At 34.5% G+C, this 25,676-nt stretch overlaps 1 protein-coding gene across 1 annotated transcript; it reads right to left on the bottom strand.

Annotated features, from left to right (window-relative positions):
* Positions 1-449: 449 nt before the first annotated feature.
* Positions 450-25,261, bottom strand: Vcpip1 (valosin containing protein interacting protein 1). The gene is made up of 3 exons (XM_047522145.1): positions 22,308-25,261; positions 12,539-12,625; positions 450-2,629 (listed from the first exon to the last, which is right to left on the bottom strand). Exons 1-3 carry the CDS (start codon positions 25,018-25,020, stop codon positions 1,764-1,766), a joined length of 3,666 nt encoding a protein of 1,221 aa, XP_047378101.1. The 5' UTR covers positions 25,021-25,261; the 3' UTR covers positions 450-1,763.
* Positions 25,262-25,676: the final 415 nt, after the last annotated feature.

The following is a 25,676-nucleotide window of genomic DNA, read 5'->3' as shown; positions in this document are numbered from 1 at the left end:
GATGTACAAAGTAAATTCAGAAGTGGAAGAATGGAGATAAAATATTGCAAAGAAAACCAAGTGATACTGTGATTGAAAACCCAAATATATATATATATACACACACACACACACACACACACACACATACACACACACACACACACACATATATATATATATATCTTGCTCACATACACTTGTAAAATGTCTAGATTCTCCTTTCTTTCCTAATTCAAAATGAACAGTAACTTTAATATGTAGATTCAGTTAGAGATACTTTCACAGAAAGAAGACTAAAACCTCCCTTATCTGGAAAAAAAAGTTAAAGTACTGTCTATATCCTTATTAATCAGTAGATAGAGATTTTTACATACCTGATAATATACTTTCTTTTGTACATTTTCTTAGAATTACAAATAGTTCTGCATCTGTTACATGTTCAAACAGAGACAGCCAGGCTTTGAATGCTCTAAGAGATTGTATTAACATACATTTTGTCTTTCATCCATTCAAATTCAACTTAATGTCAGTGAACAGAGGAAGAAGATGAATTGAAATGTACATTTCAGAATACAGGTTTGCAGAATAGAATAAAATAGTGCAACACCAATCTCAGGATAAACACTCTTTGTTTTTAAGGAATAAGCATAAAAGCTGCTTCTTTAGGAAACTGGCACTAAATATTTAATGAACTCACTATTTAAGCAAATGCTCAGTTGAACATCAGGGTATGTTGCAATAAAATCTGCATCCAAACCAAACTGAAGCCAACAAATAAAGAAAATCACTTATGAACTCTTAAGAAATAAAGGAAAGATTTTTGGTTCAAAGGGGCTCAAAGACACTTAGTATATACAGACTTAAATACCACTGATCAAAATTGTAGAACAATGTAACTCATTCATAAAGATAAATTCTTATTTATAAATTCTCTGTGAATCTGACATACTCTGAAAATTAGAAATTAACTACTGCTACCATTATATTTAAATCTTCTAACACAATTTGTGATCAACTTTCCTGCAAGAGTTATAAAAAAATTAGGTGACACTTGACCAGGCCAGAATTCAAAAAATAATGGTAACATATTATCAGCAGAGCACACAGTTGGCTGTGTTGGCTCAGACAGCAACTAAATTAATCACATTGACTTTATCATTCTATAACAGTTATTTTCCCCCAACTCTGCTCAAATCAGCAAAATGTTGTATTACACTCTATTCTCAAGATATTTTTCTAAGAATTAGCTATCTCTATGAATGTGTTGACGTTCATGGAAATGTCAGAATACCACTAATAAATCATTTTATGAATCTTGAGACAATTTAGTTCAAATAACCTTCAAATTTACACAAATCTTTTGACACTCTAATATATGTATGTAGGATGGTTATCTTGATGGCATCAACATTAGCAAAATCTGATTTCCTCCCTAGTTTTGGTCTTTTTACAAATCAAACATATTTAGCAAGAGATTTTCATGTTTGAAACATTAAGACTTTCATAGAATTAAAATTACAAAAAACTTCCAATGAACCACATATATGAAATAAACTCAGCAGATCTAATAACTAGTTTATAAGAATTCAGAGCCAGCCTGGGCAGCAGTATATTAAAAGCTATTGCCAATCACACATTTGCTATCATGCACTGAATAACAAGATATAATCTTTGAATTATATACGTACAAGATTTTTAATGACTAATCAAGTTATGTGGCCCAGCCAACAAATATTACATATTCACAATAAACATTCTGCCTTTATTAGCCTCTAATTAAATCAAGAGTGATCCATTGGCTCAGTTGTGTTAGTCATCTCAGCATCTTGACTATCCATCTCTTCAGGTTCCTCCACGGAACTTCCCTTTTGTGCTTTTGACCTTGTGACAAATGCTGCTCCCAGTGCATCTGCCACACAGCTATCAGTTGTTTCTGTATTCAAATTTTCAGTGCCACCAGTTAAAGAAAAAGATTCAGACAAGCCAGTTTGAAGACTCCCAGATCTTGCAGAACTCACAACTTCTACTTTTCTTTGAGGAAGATCAGATGGTGACTGCTCTGTACTTTGATCCCGCAAGTGTTTGTCCATTGAAGCCTGAATAGAAGAAACCATTTCCTGCAATTTTTTTCGCTGGGCCTCAACCAAATCAGGATCAAGCTGCCTGCTGTCTCTCATTGTTACTACTCCTGGAGCTATTCGAATAAGCTCACTGTTACTAGGAGCAGCTGTGAACACAGGAGGCTCTGTTTTAGTGGAACTATTACTGAAGTCTGTCCCTATATGCTTTCTTACAACTGAAGTTTCCCTAGCTCTTGGGTCAAGATGTGGATTACTGGATGCAGTTCCTAAAGAATGCCCTTTTCCCTGAAAGGCAGTTACATTATGAAGTTGCTCAGATTTCTTTTTCACTACTCCACCACTACCTAGTTTTAATAGCCCATGTGAGGGACTTGATTCTCTACTTCTTGTAGTTGTCTCTGCTCGAACCTGACTTACAGCCTCTTTAACTAAATCTTCAACATCAGGACCGATGGGGAAATGTCCTGCAGCATCCACACACAACTCCAGTCTATCTTCAGAAGCATTATAGACAAAAGTTTTGCCAGGTAGATGTGGAAAAGTACAATGCTTGCCATCAGCCATACCTAAAAAAGGGGAAAAGATATTTAACATATTAAAATTTTAAGGTTATTAGCAAAAGTTTTAAGACAATTATGGTTAAAATAGTGAAATTTCAATAATGATGTACAGATAATAGTTTTCAAAACAAGAATTATTAGAAAATAATTTATTTTATTACAAAAAATATCATAGATTTTTTTAAAATTTTTTTTTAGTTGCAGATGGACACACACCTTTATTTATTTATTTTCATGTGGTGCTGAGGATTAAACCCAGTGCCTCACATATGCTAGGCAAGCACTCTACCACTGAGCTACAACCCCAGCCCACCACAGATCTTAAAGTAGTTCCCCCAAGGAATGTTTAAAATAAATAATTATTTTATTAACGAAGTTAGGAAAAAGGCTTGAAACAAACAGCTAAGCTATAAGGAAAATACAATGTAAAACAAAAATAAAAATTTTTAATTACTCAAATTTCACATTATAATTTCAAATAAACATTTATTTCAATGGTAGGCAAGGTATCAATTAATAAAAATCCAAGTAGAATTTTCTCTTGACACACTTTCAACAGAAACAAATGACAAAAACAGACTTGTAAAAATTGAAGTCATGGGCAGTGCAGTGTAGCTCAGTGATAGAGCACATACCTAGTATGGTGGAGTTGAGTTTCATCCCCAGCACAGCAAAAAAAAAAAAAAAAAAAGCAATAACAACAATAATAATAATAGTCAAAGAGGTGGTCTAAATAGAACTTTCAGGGCACATTCTGGATTCAGTTTACTATCTCTTGATGCCCTACCTCAAAGATTTATTAAACTCTGGCTCCAGACACAAGGTAGCAAAGAAGAGAACTTTGTAAGGCTAGGAAGCTTTTTAACATGAACTTCAATAAATACCCATTGAGCCTCACTATGTTCTAGGAACTAAAACATACTATGAGAATTTAAAAATAAAATATTATATTCTTTGAAGACAGATATTATAAATAGCCCATGATAATATAGTTAAGTATAATGATGGATATTCCACCTCCTCTCTCCTAATTATGTGAGGATTAAATAAGAAAGCATATAGAAAGCACATACCACAGTGCCTGATGTAAGTCACAGTCAATACATTTTAATTCTTCTATCACATCAAAAATACTTATAGTACCATACCATTCATCAATATAATTTACAATGAAATGCAGGGAAGCAATCTATCATTTCAACTAGAGAATGATTAAGTAAATTATGACCTATCCAATGGAAGTAATATGCTATTAAAATGTATATTAATAAGAAAGTTATGATGCCTGATATATGCAATAAAGCAGAAATGAACAAAAGTGTTAGTAAGTGCTGTAGAAATTCAGAGGGAATCAATAAATGAATTCTGGAATGCTTTGTGAGCATTTAGGCAACTCCAATTTTATAGGATATTACAAATGGCTCCTCTCTTCCTGCAAAAAGTTGAGTGGTTCCAATATATCTCTTTCAGACTATTTCAAATAATCAGAGAAAAGAATTAAAATGCAAATAAACTGTTTAGGTTTTATATAACTTATATAGTCCTCTGAATTTTAAGAATCAAGTTACATTAAGATTCTATATTACATATCAACAATTCCATTACTTACTTATGCCAAAGACAAGATATACTAGTAGTATTTATGGCTACACTGGTTCCTTATATAAAAAAACTGGAAACTATTCAAAAGTTCATCAGCAGAACAATGGATGAATTGTGTTAAAATGATACAACAGAATATTATGCAATAGTGAAAATGAATGAACTATAGTTGAACTCATCAACTCAGATGAATCTGAAAAATGCTGTACAAAAGCAAGTCACAGAAGAAGGTATATGGCATAATTTCATTTTTTATGAAGTTTAAAAACAAGGGAAGTTTAATATTATATAAAGAATACCTACACCTGGGTTAAAACTAAATTTCCATTCATCTCTGCATTTACCCCTAAACCAAGACCTGCAAGGAAACTACTACATTTTAAGTCAATTAATTTAAAAATACCTTTCCAGGACTGGGGTTGTGCACAGCTCAGGGGTAGAGCCACTTGTCTAGCATGTGTGAGGCACTGGGATTCGAATCTCAGCACCACATGTAAATAAACGAATAAAATAAAGGTCTATCAACATCTAAAAAATATTTTTAAAAAATACCTTTCCAAATATAAAGAATGGGAATAATAATAGTCCAGTTTTGGATCTGCTAGGGTGGATTTGAATGAAGTAAGAGAGGTATGTTCCTTGCCTGTTTTGGAAGATGGAGGTATGATATGCTTGGAGGTGAAGAAGGTTTGATATGCTTTGATTCTCTGACCAAAAGATAATAATTTATCACCTGAATCTGTCATTTAAAATAGAGAAAATTCTACCACAAATATTAGGAGAAAGTATTTGAGAGGTAAAATAATTTTATGAGGATGATTCGTTTCAAATGTCTCGTGTTAGCCGGGCATAGTGACAATCACCTGCAGTCCCAGCTACTCACAAAGTTGAGGAGGATCACTTGAGCTCAGAAATTTAATACCAGCCTGGACAACATAGTAAGACTGTCTCAAAAAAAACAAATGAACAGAAAATGTTTATGTTACAGTCAAGAGAACTTTATGGGTTGGGGATGTAATTCAGTGTTAAGTGTATATGCTTAACATGTACGAGACCCTGGGTTCAATTCCCAACACTACACACACACACACACACACACACACACACACACACAGAAGTTTAATTCTGCAGTAACAACTGGAATAATAATAATAATAATAATAATAATGACAACAAACATTTCCTAAGTGTTTATTAAACACCAGGTCCTTTGTTAACCACTTTGCATACATGATCTCTCTTGATCTTTACAACCCTGACATTATCATCATATCCCCTTTACAAATAAAGAAACTGAGATTGAGAAGTCACACAGAAAGTGACAAAATTTGGCTTCAGATATTCTGACTACAGCGTTCTAAATTATCTCCTAATAAGGTTAAACAGTACACACAAACTTTTTAAAACAACTACTCTACTAAGGTAAATTCACATACAATTCACCCATTTTAAGTATACAATTAAATGGTTTTTAGTATATTCAGAGTTGTGCAACCATCACCACATTTTTAGAACCTTTTTCATCAACCCAAAAAGAAACCTCAGCAGTGACTCTTGATTTCCTTTCCCTTCTTCATCCCCAGCCGTAGGTGACCACTGGTTTACTGTCCCTTTAGGTAAGCCTATTCTGTACATTTCATTTCACAGTCTTTTGTGACTGGCTTCCTTCATGTAGCATAATGTCTTCACATATTGTTTAGCATGTATCAATACTTTGTTCCTTTTTATTGCTAGATAATATTCTGTTGTATGCATATGCCATGTTTCATTTACCCAGTCATCAAATGATGGACATTTGCATTGTTTTCACTTTGGGATAATATAAATACTACTACCAAGTTTTATGTGGACATGTTTTTCATTTTTTGTGGTTACACACCTAAGAATGGAATTGCTTTGTCATACAGAAACTCTGTTGAATAAGGAACTGTCACACTGTTTTTCTAAGGGGCTGTGCCATTTTACAACCCCACCAGTAGTACATCCTTTTCAGTAGCTCTCATTATCTGACATTTAAATTACAGCCATGCTAGTCATTTTGGTTTTTGTATCCCTGATAACTGAACACCTATTCATCTGCTTGCTGGCCATTTATTTTCTTTGGAGAAATATCTGTTTAGATCCTTTGTTCATTTTTTTATGTACTGAATATATAATTATGTCTCTTTTTTTTGTTGAGCTATAGGAGTTCTTTATATTCTAGACACAAGTCCATTATCAGATATACAGTTCGCAAAATTTTTCTTCAATTCTCTGGATTGTCTTTATGTTTCCTTGATGGTATTCTCTGCAAATACAAATTTATTTTTTAGTTATCTACTTTTTTCTTTTGTCACTTATACTTTCAGAGTCATATGTAAGAAGTTTTGCCTAATCTGGCAGTAAAGAAATTTTGCATTTATGTTTTCTTCTAAGAGTTTCCTAGTTTCAGCTCTCACGCCTAGGGCTTTTATTCATTTTTTGAATTAATTTTGTATATGGTGTGAGATAGAGGTAAAACGTCATTCTTTTGCATGTAGATGTCCAGTTGTCTTGGTGCCACTTGTTGAAAAGATTATTCTTACACTAGCAATGATCTCAGCACCACAGCTAACATTTTAAAATTAATTTCAAACTAGAAATATAAAACTATTTAGAAAATAACCAAAAATAGTTACCCACTCCCTCATCTCCAATCCCTTCCTCCCACATACAAAAAACTGAGGGAAGTTGTTTTCAGATGCATAAGCTTCTCATATACAATTCTAATTAAATAATAACTTTTAGAAACCACTAATTGGTATCAACATATTCAGAAAATGTAATCATGTGAAAGATGAAAAGGTAAAAAGGGATGCAAAAAAAAGTGATGCTTAGAGAGAAATGTATAGATTTGAATGCTTATAATGGAAAATAAAATTTATAATCAATAACAAAAGCTTCTATTTAAAGAATCTATAAGGAAAAGAATAAACAAAAACAGAAATTAATGAAACTTAAATCAGAAAAATAGAAACAACCCTATGAATACAAAAGTCAATTATTTGAAAAGATCCACAGAACTGATAAAGCATTAAGCCAAGTCAGGGGAAAAAAAAAAGGAGGCATAAATTGCCACATAAGAAATGAAGAGAGCTACAGACCCTACAGACATTGAAAGGACAACAGGTAGTACTATAAACAACTTTACACCAATATATTTGATAACTTATATGAAATATATCCATTTCTTAAGAGGCAAAACTAACCAAGTTTACCCAAGAAGAGATTACTTGAAGAGTATTCTGCTAAACAGATTAAATTCATACTTAAAAATTGCCCAATATAGAAAACTCCAAACAAAGATGACTTAACTGATGAATTCTACTAAATCATTAAAAGATGTACTATTAAAGCTATTACAAAATCTAGTAGAAAACAAGAAGGAATGCTTTCCAAAACTACTTTATGAAGCCAGTAGTACCCTGATTAAAGTCATTACAAGAAAACTGCATTATTATCCCTCATAAAGCTAGTCACAAAAATACTCAATGAAATATTAGCGAATTGAATCCAGCATGCAAAGTTGGTTCAACATTCAAAGGCCCATCAACGTAATTTGCCCTATCAGGAAATTGAAAGACAAAAACTATATGATCATCTCAATAGATGTGGAAAAAGAACATCTGAAAAAACTCAACATTCATTTCCAATATAAACTGTCAGCAAACCTAGGAATAGAAGGGAATGTCATCCACCTTATAAAGGGTCTCTCTGAAAAACCTACAGGTTGAATGCTTCCCTTCAGGATAAGAAACAAGGCAACAAATATACTTTCATCAGATTTCATCCTATTCAATAGTCATTTCAATAAGGAAAGAAAAAGAAAAGGTACACAGATTGAAAAGAAGAAATAAAAGTCTTTTATTTGCAAAAGACATGATGACTTATATAGACAGTTCCAAAGAATCTACTAAAAAAAAAAAAACTACTAAAACTAACGTGACTTTATCAGCCAGGTCACAGGGTATAGTTCGACAAATAAAAAACAACAACAACAAAAAAAAAAACTACTAAAACTAACGTGACTTTATCAGCCAGGTCACAGGGTATAGTTCGACAAATAAAAAACAATTTTATTTCCATGGATTAGCAATGAAAATCAGAAAATTTGATTTTTAAAAGCGTGTCTTTTATGACAGCATCTGAAAAACCATGAATGTTCAGGTATAACTCTAACAAAGTACCTGCAGACCTATATGCTAAAAAATTACAAATTTTTTATGAAATAAGACTTTAAGTAGAGAAAAATAACATTTTCACAAACTGGAAGACTCAATGTTGTCAAGGTATCAAGTATCCCTGATTTGATGTACATAATCATTGTATTCACAATAAAATCCCAGCAGACTTTTTTGTAGAAATTGACAAGCTTATTCTAAAATTTATATGAATAAACAAAGGACCTACAAAATCCAAAACAATTTTGAAAAAGACTAAAGAGAAGAATTCACAGTGACTGATTTCAAGAATCACTATAAGAATACAATAATCAGGATGTGGCATTGATGAAAGGAAAGACATATAAATCAACAAAATGGAAAAAAGATTCTAGAACTAGACCTACACATATGTGGTCAATTTAAAAAAAAAATAACTTATTGAGGTATATTTTGCATATGATATTAATTCATGCTTTTAGGTGTACAATTCAGGGTCAACTGTATTTTTGACAAAGACACCCAAGTAATTTAGTGGATAAAATATAGCCTTTCAACAAATGGTGCTGGAACAACTGAACATCCATATATAAAAAAATGAAGCTTGACTCATACCTTGCAACAAAGTAAAAAAATTCAACTTGCTTTTATATGTAAGATATTTTATATTTAATATCTAAAATATATCTGTATCATAAACTTTAATATAAAACCTAAAACTATAAAACTCCTAGAACACAAAATAGGTAAACACTAATATATATGTGTGCCCAGAATATATATATAAAAACTCTAAACTCAGTAATAAAAATTGAAAAAGTTAAAAATGGGCAAAAATGGTAGCACATCAAAAGATGTTTAACAGGGCTGGGGTTGTGGCTTGCCTAGCATGTGTGAGGCCCTGGGTTCGATCCTCAGCACCACATAAAAATAAAATAAAGGTATTGTATCCACCTACAACTAAAAAAATTTTTTTTAAAAAAGATGTTCAACATCATTTATATTAAATGTAAATTAAAACCACTGTGGAATATACTATAAACCTGTTAGAATGGTTTTTAAAACAAAAACTACCACATGCTAACGAGGGTACTGAATCAACAGAACTCTTATATGTGCTAGAAGGAATGCAAAATGTTCCAACTACTTTGGAAAATGATTTGGAATTTTCTTGTAAAGATAAACATATACTTACCATATGACCTTGCAATTTCAATCCTAAGTATTTACCAAAGAGATGTGAAAACATGTCTATACAAAGAACTGTATATAAATTTTTATAGTTTTATTCATAGTAGCCAAAAACTAAAAATAGCTCTAATGGTCATGGATTTTTAAAAATGTAATTTCATCCACTGAATGAAATAGTACTCAGCACTAAAAATGAATAAACTGCTAAAACACACAACAAGACCGATAAATCTCAAATAGATATTAAAATAGAAAAAGGACACACACTTCCTCACTGTCTCTTGCCATGTAATGGCCTGCATTGCCTCAGAACTTTGCCAGCAAGAAGGCTATCATCAGACTTTAGACCACAGATACATGGCCCCTCAACCTTGGACCAGAACCACAAGCCAAAATAAAACTCTTTCCTTTATAACTAAAAACAAAACAGAAATAGGCAAAATTTTTTTATTAAGGACAACATGACAAATATTTTAGGTTTTGTGGATCATAATATCTCTGTCATAACTATTCAACTCTGGGCTGGGGTTGTAGCTCAATGGTAGAGCACTTGCCTAGCACATGTGAGGCCCTGGGTCTGATTCTCAAAACCACATACAAAGATAAATAAAATAAAGGTATTATGTCCATCTACAACTAAAAAAAAATTAAAAAAAAAACAACAATTCGGGGCTGGAGTTGTGGCTCAGTGGTAGACACTTGCCTGATGTGTGTGAGGTTCAATTCTCAGCCTCACATATAAATAAATAAAATAAAAAGGTCCATTGACAACTAAAAAAAATGTTTAAAAAAAAAAAAAAACCATTCAACTTTGTTACTATAGTACAAATGCAACCATAGACAACATGGCTATATTCCAATAACACTTTAAACACAATGGGCAGCAGACCTGATATGGCTCTCAGGCCATAGTTTGTCAATTCTTGTGCTAAATTAAAGAAGCCAGACACAAAAAGGTTACACTAAGTGATTCCATTATATGGTAATATGAAAAACACAAATACAGACTCAGAAAAAGAATTAGCAGTTCCCAGGGAATGGAGGTAAGGGAAGGAGAGTTGACTATAAGAAGCACAAGACAACTTTTTGGAGTAATGGAAATATTCTGTACTTTGTGGCAATTGCATGACTGTACATGTTTTCTCAAAATTCATATACAAATTGAGCATCCCAAATTCAATAATCCAAAATCTAGAATGCTCCAAGATCCAAAACTTTTTTGAACCCTAACACAATGGCACCAGTGGAAAATTTCACATTGTGAAATCCTGTCTCATGCCCAAAATTATTTAAGATATTTTATAAAATTATATTTAGGCTATGTGTTTAAGGTATATATAAAACATAAGTGAACTTTGTAGTTAGATTTGGATCCCACATTCAGGATATCTCACTATGAAGGTACAAATATTCCAAAAATTCAAAAAAAATCCCAAATCCAAAATACTTCTGGTCCAAAGTATTTCAGATAAGCAGTATTCAATCTGTATCTGCACACCTAAGAAAGAGTCTCAATTATCTTGTCTTAAAACAATAAAGACAAACAGAAAGAAAGGCATTCATTGGTTTCTGATTCAAATGAATCAAAAGAAAAAAAATTGGAGGGAACAATCAAATGTCAATGAAATTTAAACACTGAATGATACTAAAAATTATTGTTGAGGTGGTACTACACAATAATTATTTTGGTGATACTAAAAATTATTGTTGAGGTGGCTGGGATTGTAGCTCAGTGGTAGAGCACTTACCGAGCATACACAAGGCTGTAAGTCATGTAAGCCACAGCATCACATTAAAAAAAAGTTGTGTGTATATGTATTAATTAAAAATATATATATAAAATATATATATAGTTTATGTTTTAGATGTGACAATGGCATTGTGGTTATTTTTTTAAAAGAAAAAAAGAGCACTTATCTTTACAGATACATACTTAAGTACTTACAGAAGAAGTTATACTGTGTCTGAGACTTACTTAAAAATAGTTCAGTTGAGAATGGGATAAATGGTGGGTAAGCAGGATTTCATTATGTTTTTTCTAGTTGTGTATATGTTTACACATTTCTATAACAGCCAAGTTGGAGGGATTTTTTGAAGAAAGAAAGAAAAAAAAAAAAGTGTATCAGGAAGAAATGAAAACCATAAAACAGAGATTTTGCCCATCCTATCTATGAAGGCCAGTGAGATAGATGAAATAGTAAGATAAGCCAGTGATAAATCTGAGACCAAAAGAATTCATGTCCAATATTTGAAAAAATGTGTGAGATTGAAACACATACCCTGACAACTTCTTTCTTAAGACTTTAAAATTCTAAAGGTACAGTTTTATAGATACATATGAGTGTATATATCTTTATAAATAATACACATACAACGTAGAAGTTAAGTGTAAAATGACCTATTTCCTAAAACCTAGAAAGCAATGAAATATGTTCTAATTATAGCTAAAACAAAAACAACAAAGATACTATATTCTCTGGATCTGGGATAACCACCAGTATTAAAACCAAACATGATTCTAATTTCACGATTTGTCTTTTAGCCATTAAGAATCATATATATAATTTAAATGAGAAAATGGGAGCAAAGGGGTGATAGGAAATTTTTGTAATTTTGTAACAGAGTAGAAAAGCAGCTGACCATTGTCAGGAAAATTATCTAATTTAGGCAGACTGCTAAAGAACAGTATGTACTTAAAATTAACTGGAAATACACACATACTTTTTCCTTTTTAAACAGGGTCTCCCTAGGTTGCCCAGACTGGCCTCAAACTTCTGAGTTCAAGCGAACCTCCTGCCTCAGTCTACTAAGCACCTGGGACCATACACATGTGTCACTATGCCTGGCTAGAAATATTTTCAAGAGAATACTATCTGAACTTTCTTAATCTTATAAAAGCTCAAGTGGAAATATTATTAAGAATAAAATCCGAAAATAACTATACCCATGGTTTTCTTCATAATATTGTAGAATACGCCACCCTGCTGAAACATGTGAGGAAGTCCCTTTGCATAAGACCATACATCTTCACCTGTAAGACAAAAACAGATAACATTATAAGCAACGACAAAAAAAAAAAGAGTCCATCCAGGGTTGCTTAAAACAGATTACACTAGAACAGAGATTGCAAGGCAGAGCTCTTGAGTGAAGCATCCAAGTACACATAGAGAAATGATATAGTGGCACCCTAGAAAATGCATGAACCATGTAAAGGTGGCAGTAACTGCCAAGTGCTATCATGGAAGAGTACAGCTCCACTGTTTCAATACCACGTGGCTTTTCAATAGAGGACAGAAATTCAAAAAAATTTGCCCCTGCAGAACTGGGGACTGAATCCTGGACCTCACGTGTGCTAGGCAAGCACTTTACCACTGAGTGACATCCTAGCCCTTTTTACATTTTGAGACAAGATCTTCAAAAATTGTGGAGCCTGACCTCAAACTTGCAATTCTTCTGCCTCAGCCTTCCAAGTAGCTGGGATTACAGACCTGTACCACCACATCCAGGAAATTCAAATTTTTAATATGTAGGAAGTGATTTTAAAATGTCTTTAAAACTGCATGAGTCTACTAGCCATATTAAACAAAATGTATCTGAAGATTCAGTCCAGCTCAAAGGAAACTAGTTTGCAAACTCTGGACTGGAACAGAAAAGGTTATAGAAAGATAACTATTTTTAATAGAATATAAAATATAAAATATACTTATGTTTAAAACCAAGTAAAAATTAAATAGAAGGGACTCGAGAGAAAAAGACTGCATACAAATAATTAACACCATATTTTGTTGTTCTAAAGTTGACTATAAAAATAAAAATTTAAGAGGAAAATTGTTGAAGACATTCAGAATAATCTTTAAAAGACCATAAGATATCCACATGCAAACTATTTCACAAAAACTTTTTTTTTCAAAAACATCCTTTGGTAGTATCTATTTCAATAAGAAGTTTTAAAAAAAAGTTGAGAACAATTGGCTGGGGGTGTAGCTCAGTGGTACAGCATAGAGTACAGGCTGAGAATGCACAAGGCTCTGGTTCAGTTCCCAGCCATCAAAAAACAGTTGAGAATGATAATCACACTTTTGGAGATTCAAAGAATGAAAAGAACATTAACATTTACTTTGTGCAATATGGTTGTCTTTATTTGCTTCTTTATACTTTCATGATTTTCTAATGTTAATGTACCACATTTTGGGGGAGAGGGGTAGAGCTAGGGATTGAACCCAGGGCCTTGAGGATGCAAGGCAAGTTGCACTCTACCAACTGAATTATATCCCCAGCCCTACATGTACCACTTTTACTACCAGAAAATTTTTAGTTAATTTTAACAGAGTAAGGTTATCTTTGGTCTTTGCTACTAGAAAATTACCTTGTTTGACTTAAGCTTTGGATGAGAGTAACCAATGGTCCTAATTAACTACTATGTATTTATAATCTCTGAGTTCTAATCCCTTCCCACATTCATAAACAGGAGTATGAATTTCTGTTGTAGTTGGCTAAAGTTATCCTCAGGATAAAACAAACAAATTTAAAGTCTTGGCACTTGAAATTTCAGTTAACCAGAACATTTAGTTACAAACACTTTATTTGCTAATGAAGCAGTATTATTACTAGAATGGTCATATTTAAGGGTAGCAACATAGGAGTTTTAATTAAATTTTTTGAATAGCTGCCCAAATACAGAAATATTAATAACTACTTGAGAAAACTGATGGCTGAACTTATCATTAAACTTCACTTGGATTACTATTTCTGTAGCAATAACCATTCATTTAATTATTGTTAATGTTATTATCAACATACTCAGTATTTTCTAAAATACTTTAGGGTATCATTTATAAAGAAAACATTTTTAAAAATGGAAGTGCTTAATTTGGTAAGAAAATGAACATGCCAAAATGATGAACTATTCAGAACTGACCACTGTATACTAACAAGAAAAATAACACATTTTTTTTTTACTTCTTTACATACTTGACTATTCCTTGTTTAAGCAGGCTTACTATATAGCAGTGCTTCCCAACCTTGTTTTCATTATCTTCCCCTAAACGTGTTTAGATAATATTTTTCTAATCTGCCCCATTCTTCATGGCATTCGAATGCCATGGATATACTGTGTATATTTATTTATACTGTATGCATATCTTAGTTTTATTCATTAGGGTGTTTTTTGTTTTTGCCCTCCCTCTGCTAAGAACCAATTTTCACCACCTTCAAATTTAAGGGAAGATTAAGTCTATTATCCTCCTAAGCTTCTATTATCTACCTGTCTCTGAGAAGACATTTTTTATATAACTTCATTTACTCATCACAACTAAACTCTACTTTACTGACATGGAAACAAGTTCAAATTACTTTAAAAACTCTCCTAAGAAAATAAAGCTAGTGGCAGAGCCAGGATTTGAATTTTGTTTATTATTCCCAAAGCTTTATGCCCTTTCCATTGCTACTAAATCTCCTCTATAGATCAAACAGTGTTAAATTTGACAGCACTGTCCAGTCTTTTCTAATAGAAATTTATGGTATCAACAATAGGTCTGAGGTAAAAAAAAAAAAAATAGTGAATTATTTTCTTTGGTTATACAAATACCTCCAACAGAGGTCAAATAGTGTTAAAACAAATTTGGCAGCACTGTAGATGGTCTTTTCTTAAAGAAATCTATGGCATCAACAACTTGTTAGAGAAAAAAGAACAGCCGAATTCTTTCCTTTGGTATGCAGATACCTCCAAAGAAGTCATGTTTATTGGTAATAGAAATAATGAAAGGAATCAAGTCCACCACAATCTCATACTGCTCTCCATGCCTTCTACCACTGTTCTGATCAGTCCTAGTTTCCTGATTAGATTACTGTCACTGCCTCATATATGCTTTTCCCTTAACATTTGTCCTCCCCAAATCCATCTATCAAACAGCCTTCAGAGTTAAACCTTTACTGATTTCCCAAAACCATATGGCAAAGTCCAGGTTCCTTTTTCATGGCATACAAAGCACTGTGGAAAAGTTGGCCCTTACCTGCCACTCCAATTCACATCATACATAGCCTTGACTTTTTTAAAGCAACACAACCACACTGCTCTAATTCCCTAAAGACCAGTAATTGTTACACATTCTTTAAAACTAATTTAAGTGTCATTCCTTCTAGATTTTTCTGAGAGTGGTTACATAGATATCCTTCTTTAATGTTCATATGTGCATCAATACCATAGCCATATCATACTGCAGGCTAATTTAGTTTACTTTTTCTCTTTCTCCTTCTAAATTAAAAGCCTATCAGACTTTCTATTTCCAGGACTTGACACAGTGCTAAACAAACAATAGCATTCTTAGTAATGGTTGAATGAATGTATAGAAAGAGTATTACAAATGAGGTTTTTCCTTTTAAACAATGCCTGAAAGCAATCCAGAAAAAAACTTAATGAAGCAGCATAATGATAACTGTTTTTTAAAGTTATATCTATAAAACAATTAATAGTATCATCTGTTTTTAAGAATCTAATAAACCAAAATAATAGCAGAAACAAAAAGACAATGATTTTTCTACCATTTCACTAGAAAGCAAACCCTTAGAGAATAGGAATGGTATGGTAACACCTCTAGCAAATATGTTAATGTATATTTTTCTACTGTAGTCTTCAATTAGTTTTACTTTACAATTCAACTGTTTCTCCACAGTACAACAGTAACATACTTCTCTCCAATGTGTATATAAATATAGAAAAAGTCTATGCCACCACCACAAATGATCTCTGTTCATACCTTGTCTTCCATCAGTCTTTCCTTCTACATCCTTCAGATCTACTTAAACAGTGGTTAAATATGGCAATGGTATTAAGATGGTTTTTCCTTTAATTTATCCAAATTTTTTTCCCACTTGATAAGAAGTATTTCTAATTTTTTAAAACTGTTAAAATGAACTGCTTCAAAATATATGTTTTCTAACTTTTTCTAATACTCAAATAAGGTTAAAAGTGAATTAAAAAGGTCATCATACAATTTTCAAACTTTAAATATTTAAAAAGGCAATTTGGGGGAAAATTATGGGGGAGGGAAGAATGGAAAAAGGATGGTTAATGGGTAGAGAGATGCAGTTGAATATGAGTAATAACTTCTAACTTTGTGCAGCACAGTGAATAGCTATGGTTGACAACAATTAATTGTACAATTCAAAAGAGCTAGTAGAATTTTTTAATGTTCCCAACACAGAAAATAATGTGTCCTAGGTGATAGGCTAATAAACCTGTACATTGATAACTGTACATTGTATACATGTATTGAAATGTCACTCTGCACCCCATAAATATGCACCATTACTATGTGCCAATTAAAAACAAAAATATATTAAATAAATAAAAAGGCAATTTGAGGTTTCTACTTTGCAATTTATGAAGCAAGGTAGTAAATTCTAAAATCTAACCTCTGTATGAAATATAAAGCTCCAAAAGAAATATTAAAAATTCTGAAATCAAATATCTACCATCATAAAATAAACAATGCATTTGAATAAACAATGTCAATTTTTAAAATTTTTAAATAATTTGAATAAGTAGTTCTAAATTTACAGGACTGTTTCTACTACAGAGAATCCTAAAAGTATTCATTTGCTGAAAGAATTGTCATCTTTCCCCTCTTTATAGGGATTCTCCCACTTAAAAATTTATTTACCCTACCAATGGTCAAAATTTTCTAAGAAAAGCAGATCAGTTTCTTATCTCATGCTTATCTCATGAGGGTAGCCAGTCACACGGCTTTTAGGATAAGAATCAGTATTAAAAGATACATTTCTAACACACATACATGCACAAATGTGTATAGACGTATACCCCCCCAGAGTCTGAAAGGACACATTCCAACACATTAATGATCACTTTCTCTGGGAAGTATAAATGTTAAGAAATGTTAAGAACAATCATATTTTACTTTATACACACACACACACACACACACACACATATATATATACATACATCCTTGAAATTTTAAATATATTATCTTATAGTGGAAGGAAAAAAGAAATAGTTGAACACAGAAAGGAATCAATATTTAAATCTTCAAAGCATGCTTATATAAAACTCCCATTTATAATGTACATTATTTACCATAAGATACATTTATATGTATTAGGTTTCTTAAAAATATTTTTAAAAAAATTTTTTGCATGTTGATGGACCTTTAATTTTATTCATTTATTTATAGCAGGGCTGAGAATCAAACCCAGTGCCCCACACATGCTAAGCAAGTGCTCTACCACAGACCCACAACCCCAGTCCCATGTATTAGTTTTTATTCAATTTTATGAATGCTCTCCCCTTATAAATACACCACATACATATCAATAGAAAGGCTATCAGATGGCATATAAAGAATAATATGCACAAATACTACCTAGATTTGAAACTGTCACACATTTGAAAGCAAAACAAAACAAAACAAAAAAATGCAGTAATAATATTCAGATTCAAAGTCATTAAAAAAATAAGCACCTAAATCTCAAATGTGATTCTGGAAAATCCCAAGGCACTTATAGACATCAAGAGGTATTGGGTTGGGTTGCAGTTAGTGGTGAAGCATTTGCTTGTAAGCATACACAAAGCCCTGGGTTTGGTCTTCAAAAAAAGAAGGAAAAAAGTACTATGAAATAACAAAATTACAAAATATTGTGTATTTTTATTTTTGATGCCGGGGATTTAATCCAGAGCCTCATGCATGCCAAGCAGGTGCTTTGCCACTGGGCTACACTTCAAGCCCGTTTTTTAAAAATATATACTAAAAAGTCAAGTAGTTCTTACATAAAGAGAAAAGGTATATGAAAATCAAGTTTCTAAACTTCTGAAAGGCTGGTAATCTCTGTAGTTAAGGGAGGCACAAGTAGACTAATTCCATTTAAATAACTCCATACTGATATATTTTGTTTTTCATCTTAAACCTGTCTTTTTACCTCTTGGGAAAACAAAAACAAATACTAGAAACAATGAAATACAATACTAATAAAACAGAAATTAGCCTATTATTTTTGATGCATCATGTATCAACCATCATATTTACCATGAAAACACAAAGACACACACACACACTAACTGATCTATAAGAAACTTTAGCAATATATTTTGCAAAGCTAGAATTGGGATCATGCAAAGTACTATATGAAGATGATGGTCTATAAAAAATTAAGTTCAGTGGTCTGGACAAAACAGATTAAAACATGTGAAATATTATAGGGAGGATCAATTTATTCTATTTATACCACCATCATATGATTCAAAGTTACTAGTTCCATGAATAGTTTACACAGAGCAAAAGATTGATGCACTTACTTATTCAATTCTTTGACATAAATAACAGACACATTCTATTTAATTAATATTCTATTTAAAAGCAAAAGAAGAAACAAATATATTCCTGGCTATTATGCAGTCAGCCTATTTAATAAAAATATACAATTTCTATGTATACATATGATACTTAATAAGTTTTCTAAAATACTATGTAGATCATATTATGGGGTTTTATAATTTTTATGTCTGTAGAAAAGGCGGCTGGCAATATGTTGATGAATGCTATAAAAATATGTTGCAGGGAGAGGGCAAGGTCTGTGTCTCATTTATATTTGTACCTCCAGCACAGTCTTGAGCTCATAGCATACATCCTCTTGCTGAAATAATGTGCATTCATTCATTCAGCAAGTATTTACTTGGTACCTACTATGTACCAGGTCTTGTCCTAGGTAATAACATATTCATTAATGAATAAAAGAGGCTACGGTCTCTGCCTTTGTGGACTTTATAATCTTGTGAGGGAGGCAAACAAATAATTAAACCAATAAATAAGATCATTAAAACTTGTGATAGGTGCTAAAAGGGTACAGTGATAGAGGGACCTACTTTGAATGATCAGCAAAGGTCAGAGGTGGTTGCACATGCCTGTGTGGAAGGATTGCAAGTTCAAGGCCAACCTGGGCAACTTAGTGAAACCCTGTCTCAAAAAAAAAAAAAAAAAAATGTGGGGGGCAGGCACTGGGGTGTAGCTTGATGGCAGAGCACACCTGAGTCCTGAATTCAATCTCCAGTACCAAAACAAAAACAAACCTTAGAGGGGGATATTTATTTAAACCCTAATCCTAAATGACAAGGAGCCCACAAATTGAACAGCATAAAGCTTCATAAACTATTTTCTAAACTTACATAGTAGCAGCTTATTTCACATTTGGTAATTCACAAAGTAATTTCTGCATTTCAAAATTTGCAATTTTCTAATCTTTTCTAAAACCCCTGTACTCCTTAAATATAATTGTGTGTATGTAACTATCCCCAAATTGGCAAGTTTATAAACATATCTTTTTATTAAGACTATATTCTATATAATTCATATAGTTATAAGAGAATTAGACGGATAAAAGTATTGTTGAGAGGAGAGTCACTGTCTTAGTACTTTAAAGCAGAAAGTCTCTCAAATGCTACTACTATAAAATTAAAACATCTTTACATTCAAATTTTGGGTTGACAGTCGAAGTAGAAGATATAAAGAAACTTGAGGACTTGAGGACAGCAACATAAATATTACAGGTGAAGAGGCAAGGGATCAGAACAGAAAGATTATCTTGGTGAACTCATAACAATTCATGGTCTAATTCTCAGATTTTCAGGTCCAGGAAGCTCACACCAAATTCAAAAACAGGCAACTGATTATAAGACAGAATTATATTTTAATAATTTTCATTATGAAATACGGTATCCTGCTGCTCCAATATTTAAAACTACTGATCATATCCCAACCCATGCCAATTTATTAATCCACCATGGAGAACACAGACTTCTAAATGAATATAATTCTTATCTGTACTCTTTCCTGTACATCACAATTTATTATCAGGAAACTAAGTGAATAAGAATAAATCCTTCATGATTACACAATCAGGTTAAGAGAATGAGATCTCTTAGAGGCCGTGGCAGGACTTATAAAATATTACTGCCCCTCAGCAAAGATTACCTTGCTAGTTACCAGAATTATCATGAACCCCAGATGATGTATCTTTTTCCTTTGTACAGCAGTGTATAAACATTGCCAAATTCTGCTTTTCAGACTCTTTTTCAATGTTCAGTGCTGACCATCCATTTCATTTCTGCAGATACAGCCTTTCTTTAGATGTGTTAATGTCACCTATTGAATTCAATCAAAAAAACATTTTGAAGTGCCTACTACCTGCTGGGCAATATAGTAGGTACTGAATATACAAGGTTACAAAAGATATGAGCCACATTCTCAAGAGTTCACATTTTATTCAGGAAGACTATCTCCCCCATTTTGACCAGGGAGATTGCCAGTCAAATTGCCTTCTGCATGTATATAATTTTATCCATTTTATTATGGGTGCTATTTAAATTTTTTTAGAATTCTGGGAATACTTCACCATTGCCCTTACATACAAACTGCAATGGGTATTTTATATAAAGAGGCAACTGAAGTATCGGGGAATTAAGTAGCTTGCCTGAAATCACTAAGTTAATAAGTAGTGGAGCCAAGATTCAAATTCTAGGTCTGACTCTAAAGATCACATCATCTTTCCTCTATTCCCACGCAGCTTCTAAGAAACTAAAAACTCTTAAAAGATAGAAATATGTAAATGGCCTAGGACAATTCCTGACATATACTCCAATTCAATTACTATGTTTACCAAACTAAAATGAACTTTATCAAGTTATAAATTTGTGCAGAGTTTTTAGCTCTCCCATTAACTACTAGGTCCCCAAATTTAATAATCCAGGAATAAAAATCTTCATTACAACAGGTCAAGGCCCAATTCACTGCTATTTAGCACTCTTAGAAAACACAATCAAAACCCAGATCACCTTTCTAATTGAAAGCTCTAATTTCAGCAAAAATAAGATCCCTCTAACATCTAACATATTTAGATTTTACTTCATCCGTTAAAAGACTCAGTTAAGCATATTAACAGTAACTTAAAAACAAAGACTAAGCAAATAAAGATAATGTTAAAAGTGTACCACTGTACAGTATCCCACATCATCTCAAGCTTTAAATTACATATTTGTATATTTTTCTATATGTTACATTATTAAAAAGAAATACTTCTTAACCCCATTAACATCTATCTGTTTATGTTTTTCATGAGCTATAATAGTTCATTATAATAGATGGTAAAGATTCGCTAAGCACTAAAATTACCTAAACACAAATCCTATGTACACATAAGAAAACTGTAATGAATTAGGAAAGAGAGAACAGGAAATGGAGGAGAGAGACTATTAGATGGGAGTACAGCAAGAATAAACACCAGAAACTGCAATTCATCAAGCAGGAAGTCCTGAAGTCACATGACAGGCAGGAAAATGAAATTTAAAAATAAATGAAAAATGAGCAAGATGGAAAGGCCAAACAGAGCTTAGGGGAAAAAAATGAAAAGACTTTAAGTAGATACATTAAAAATCTGTTTTTTAAAAAGAAAAACCATTGTAAAATAAGATATATTGAAATAACCTGGTGACAGCTGAGGAAATACTTTTGCTTTGTAGCTGTTTTCCTAAAAGTCACTCAATAATCACATTAAACATCTACTGTCAAAACCACTAAACGATTTTCTCTGAAAATATATAATCAAGTATTTACAGTGACCACAGGGCTTTTTTTCCTCCGAAGAAACAGAAAAACTCGAGTGTATTATATAATTAAGAAACACCATTTGAGTTAAATTGATCTTACCCATTAATGTTGCTAAAAGACATAAGGAGTACATCTCCTTGTCAGCTTGCTCCTGAAGTTCCTTAGATGACAGTTTACCAGTAACAGCAATCTCTTCTTGTTTCACAGTGTGGGCAGAATGCGCTGCAGCAGACTGACCACCTTCTGCTTTGCTTTTGAGAATCTCTATTGTAATTCTGTCACCATGCTGTAAAGGAACTGGCTCCTTTTCCATTCCTGCCTGTGGTGGCATTAACTCTTTAGGAGGAAAGCCATAGCGAATACACTGTAAATATGGAGGAATGTTGAATTCTCTGGCTATACTTTCTTGAAGTTCATAAAAGGTTGTTGAAGACTTAAGTGTAACCATGGACTGTCGTCCATCGTTAGTTGTTATTCGAATCTTCTTTTCCTTAGAAGTTGTAGGTGAATAGGGAGCCTTGGTAGGGGTGGCAGGTGCAGAGGATGGCCCATCACGAATGGCACTGGGAGAAACAGTTCTGGGCTGCCCCTTTTGTTCTTGTTTTAACTTTTCTGTTTTCCGTTTCTGCATTGCAGAAGCCTGTTCCGTAATATTCTGTTGAATAGTTCTTTCAGTTTTACTCATGTTTAACTCTTCCTTGTGCAAAGTTTTTGTTTTCTGTCCAGTAAGAATTATTTTAGTTGGAAGCTGAGATTCTGATTCTTGTCCTTGCACATCTCCAACTCTTTGGGCATGAGCACCATCTATATTTACAGGAGTATAATCATCAGGATTCTTTTTGGCAGTCTGATGCAATATGGTGTGGACAACTTTCTGAACTAGTATTTCACTCCCAAATTCACCTGGAAAGTGCTTGGTAACAAGTTTCATTGCAACATCATAAACATTACTATTCAAAGATGGATCACTTTCATACTGGAACCAGTACACTGTTTCTCTGACCACTCTTCCTCCCCATTCCAAAGTGATAGGGAAAGCTTCTGGTAGATTGTCATATTCTTTACCATCCCAAAAGTGTTTGAATCCACAACCACATTTGCCACCAGTGGACCTAGAATTAGTTCTGTCTCCATCCAAATACACAATAGATCCATCTCCTCTGACTCTTCGCACAGATGTGCCATGGCACCAATTACAAGCTGTTAGGTTACTCAATCCATAGTCTGGTACCAGAACATCTTTCACTGAATCATATGAGCAAACCAAATTGTTCAAGGGAAAGCTATAATTTTTGTCAGGCCTCAGCTGTCCATGAGTACTTTTTGCCAAGTTATACAGTTTCCCTCCTGGAGCCAACCACTCTGGAGGAACATGAAGTTCAGAAAGGGCACCACAGAGCAAACATTTGTGAAGGCGATTATCCATTACTGCTTTTTTAGCAGCTGCTGTAACCTCTTCAGGCTGAACTCCTATCACTCCAGTCCTTCTATAGAAATACTGATGGACATCAGCAACCAAACTAGGATGGATACCATGTTTATCCATAAAGACTTCTTCCATAGCAGCAACAAGCCTAAGTAAGTATTTATCTTGCAAACTTCTGTCTCCTCCAATAACACAACCACCATCTTCCTCGAGTTTGATGTACTTTTTAATAAGGTCCTGAGGCACACCCCATGCTTTAGGAAGCAAATTCATAGGCAGTTTGGGCAAAGCTGCCCCTTTTATGCCTACCAAGGGGATATAATGGTTTCTACCAGAACTACTCCATGCAATACAGATTGGTTTGTTCAAATGACCATCTCTTCCAGTACACTTCTCTGCAGGTATGAGCCCAGGCAAAAAGGTGGCTGAATAATCACCAGAGCTTCTCATGCCACTAAGGGAATCTAATAGAATTATGGGACGATGCAACACATTAGCGAGGCCAAATATGTGGATGTTTCTCAGACCTAAGGGAACACCCTCAGGCGGCACAAACAGAGGGTCACACTCATTGATAATGTCCTCCCACTCAGCGGCATCAATAAAGTCATGAAACAGGGCTTGATATCGGGCCAGGTGTTGCTGAAAGTGCTGTTTTAGATTCTCTCTCAGGGCATGCCAGAAGAGCTCCCGGCCTACTAGAGCTCGAGACACAGCATGCACCAGGCAGTGTCCATCCCCGTCCACATGCACTGGAATGAGGCATTCCTGACTTTTATTGGCTCGTTTGATATCTTCAAGAGTGTCATGCAAATATAGAAGGCTTCCGGATCGGTCCTTGCCGTAGCCCACCGTGTTAACGTGCTCTGGTTCTATGAGGAAAGCGCGGTCACCCAGTAAAGCGCAATCGAACAGTTCACCCTGGTTCATGTCCCGGAGAAGCTTGGCCCGGCCTGTCTGTTTGTCCATTCCATAGCGAGCTAATATGGGCGACAACAATTTGCAGTGGTAGTTAGAAAGGCCCATCACCTTTACCAGTTCCGTGTTCTTTTTGGGTGCCCCCGTCACCCCAAGCAGCGCGTTCCGCAGCAGGTTGTGCAGCACTACGTCCGGATCGGTCACCTCCTCCACCCCCAGCAGCTGTTGCTGCTCGTGCCGCTGTCCGCACTCGGTACACTCGATGCTGACAGTACCGGAGGCCGGGAAGAACAGACGCGCCTGGCACTTCGGATCCGGGCAGCTCCCGGAAAGGATTCTCCGGTCTCTCCGCTTCGAGAGCCCCCCCGGAGCAGCTGCCGCCGCCGCCGCCAGAGACGACGGAGTCTGCGGAGCCTCAGGGGGAGGAGGTGGCGGCGGCAGCGGAGGCGGCGGCGGCGGCTGAGACATAGCTCTCGGCTCTCGTGTCTCGCTCCGCGTCCCAAGCGACCCTCAAGGGCTCATAGCCTAGACCCCACTGGCCCCGACTCGATCTAGTCCAGGCCCAGGGCGAATCAGTTTCCTTTCCCTACCAGCTCCTCCTCCTCCTAAGCGAAGGCGGAAGCGCCGGACGTTGTTTCTCTTCTTACTTCTCACTGCCGTAGCCGTTGCCCCGAACGTAACGGCCACCACCCCACCCCGCACTCAACACTCACTCACTCTCGCTCTCTCCGCCTCAGACAGACATACACGCCCTCACTGAGAATGCGCAGGCGCAGCTTCCGCTCTGCCCTCTGGGAATTAGAGTCTTCCGGCCGCTCTTGGCCATCGAGTGTTAGGAGCTTTCTTTCAGAAGGAACTACAAGTACCGTGATGCCACGCGGTTCAGCGCCCACGGAGAGGAGGAAGAGGAAGGCAATAGGAAGGGGGGCAAAGAGGAAGATGTTGTCTCGCATGGCCTGCCGGGAGTTATAGTTTTAACTGGATCTCCTTTGTGGTCTTCCCCACTCTACTGGCCTAGGCGAGAGTTAGAAAGACCACATTTCCTAGGGTTCCCCGCGGTTCGTCCATTCGCACTTCCTCTTTGGGCAGAGGGGAGGATGCAGGGAAGCCTGGTAAAAACAGAG

This window comes from Sciurus carolinensis, chromosome 1 (genome assembly GCF_902686445.1).
Source record: "Sciurus carolinensis chromosome 1, mSciCar1.2, whole genome shotgun sequence".
NCBI lineage: Eukaryota > Metazoa > Chordata > Mammalia > Rodentia > Sciuridae > Sciurus > Sciurus carolinensis.
This window is presented reverse-complemented; position numbering and strand designations above follow the sequence as displayed.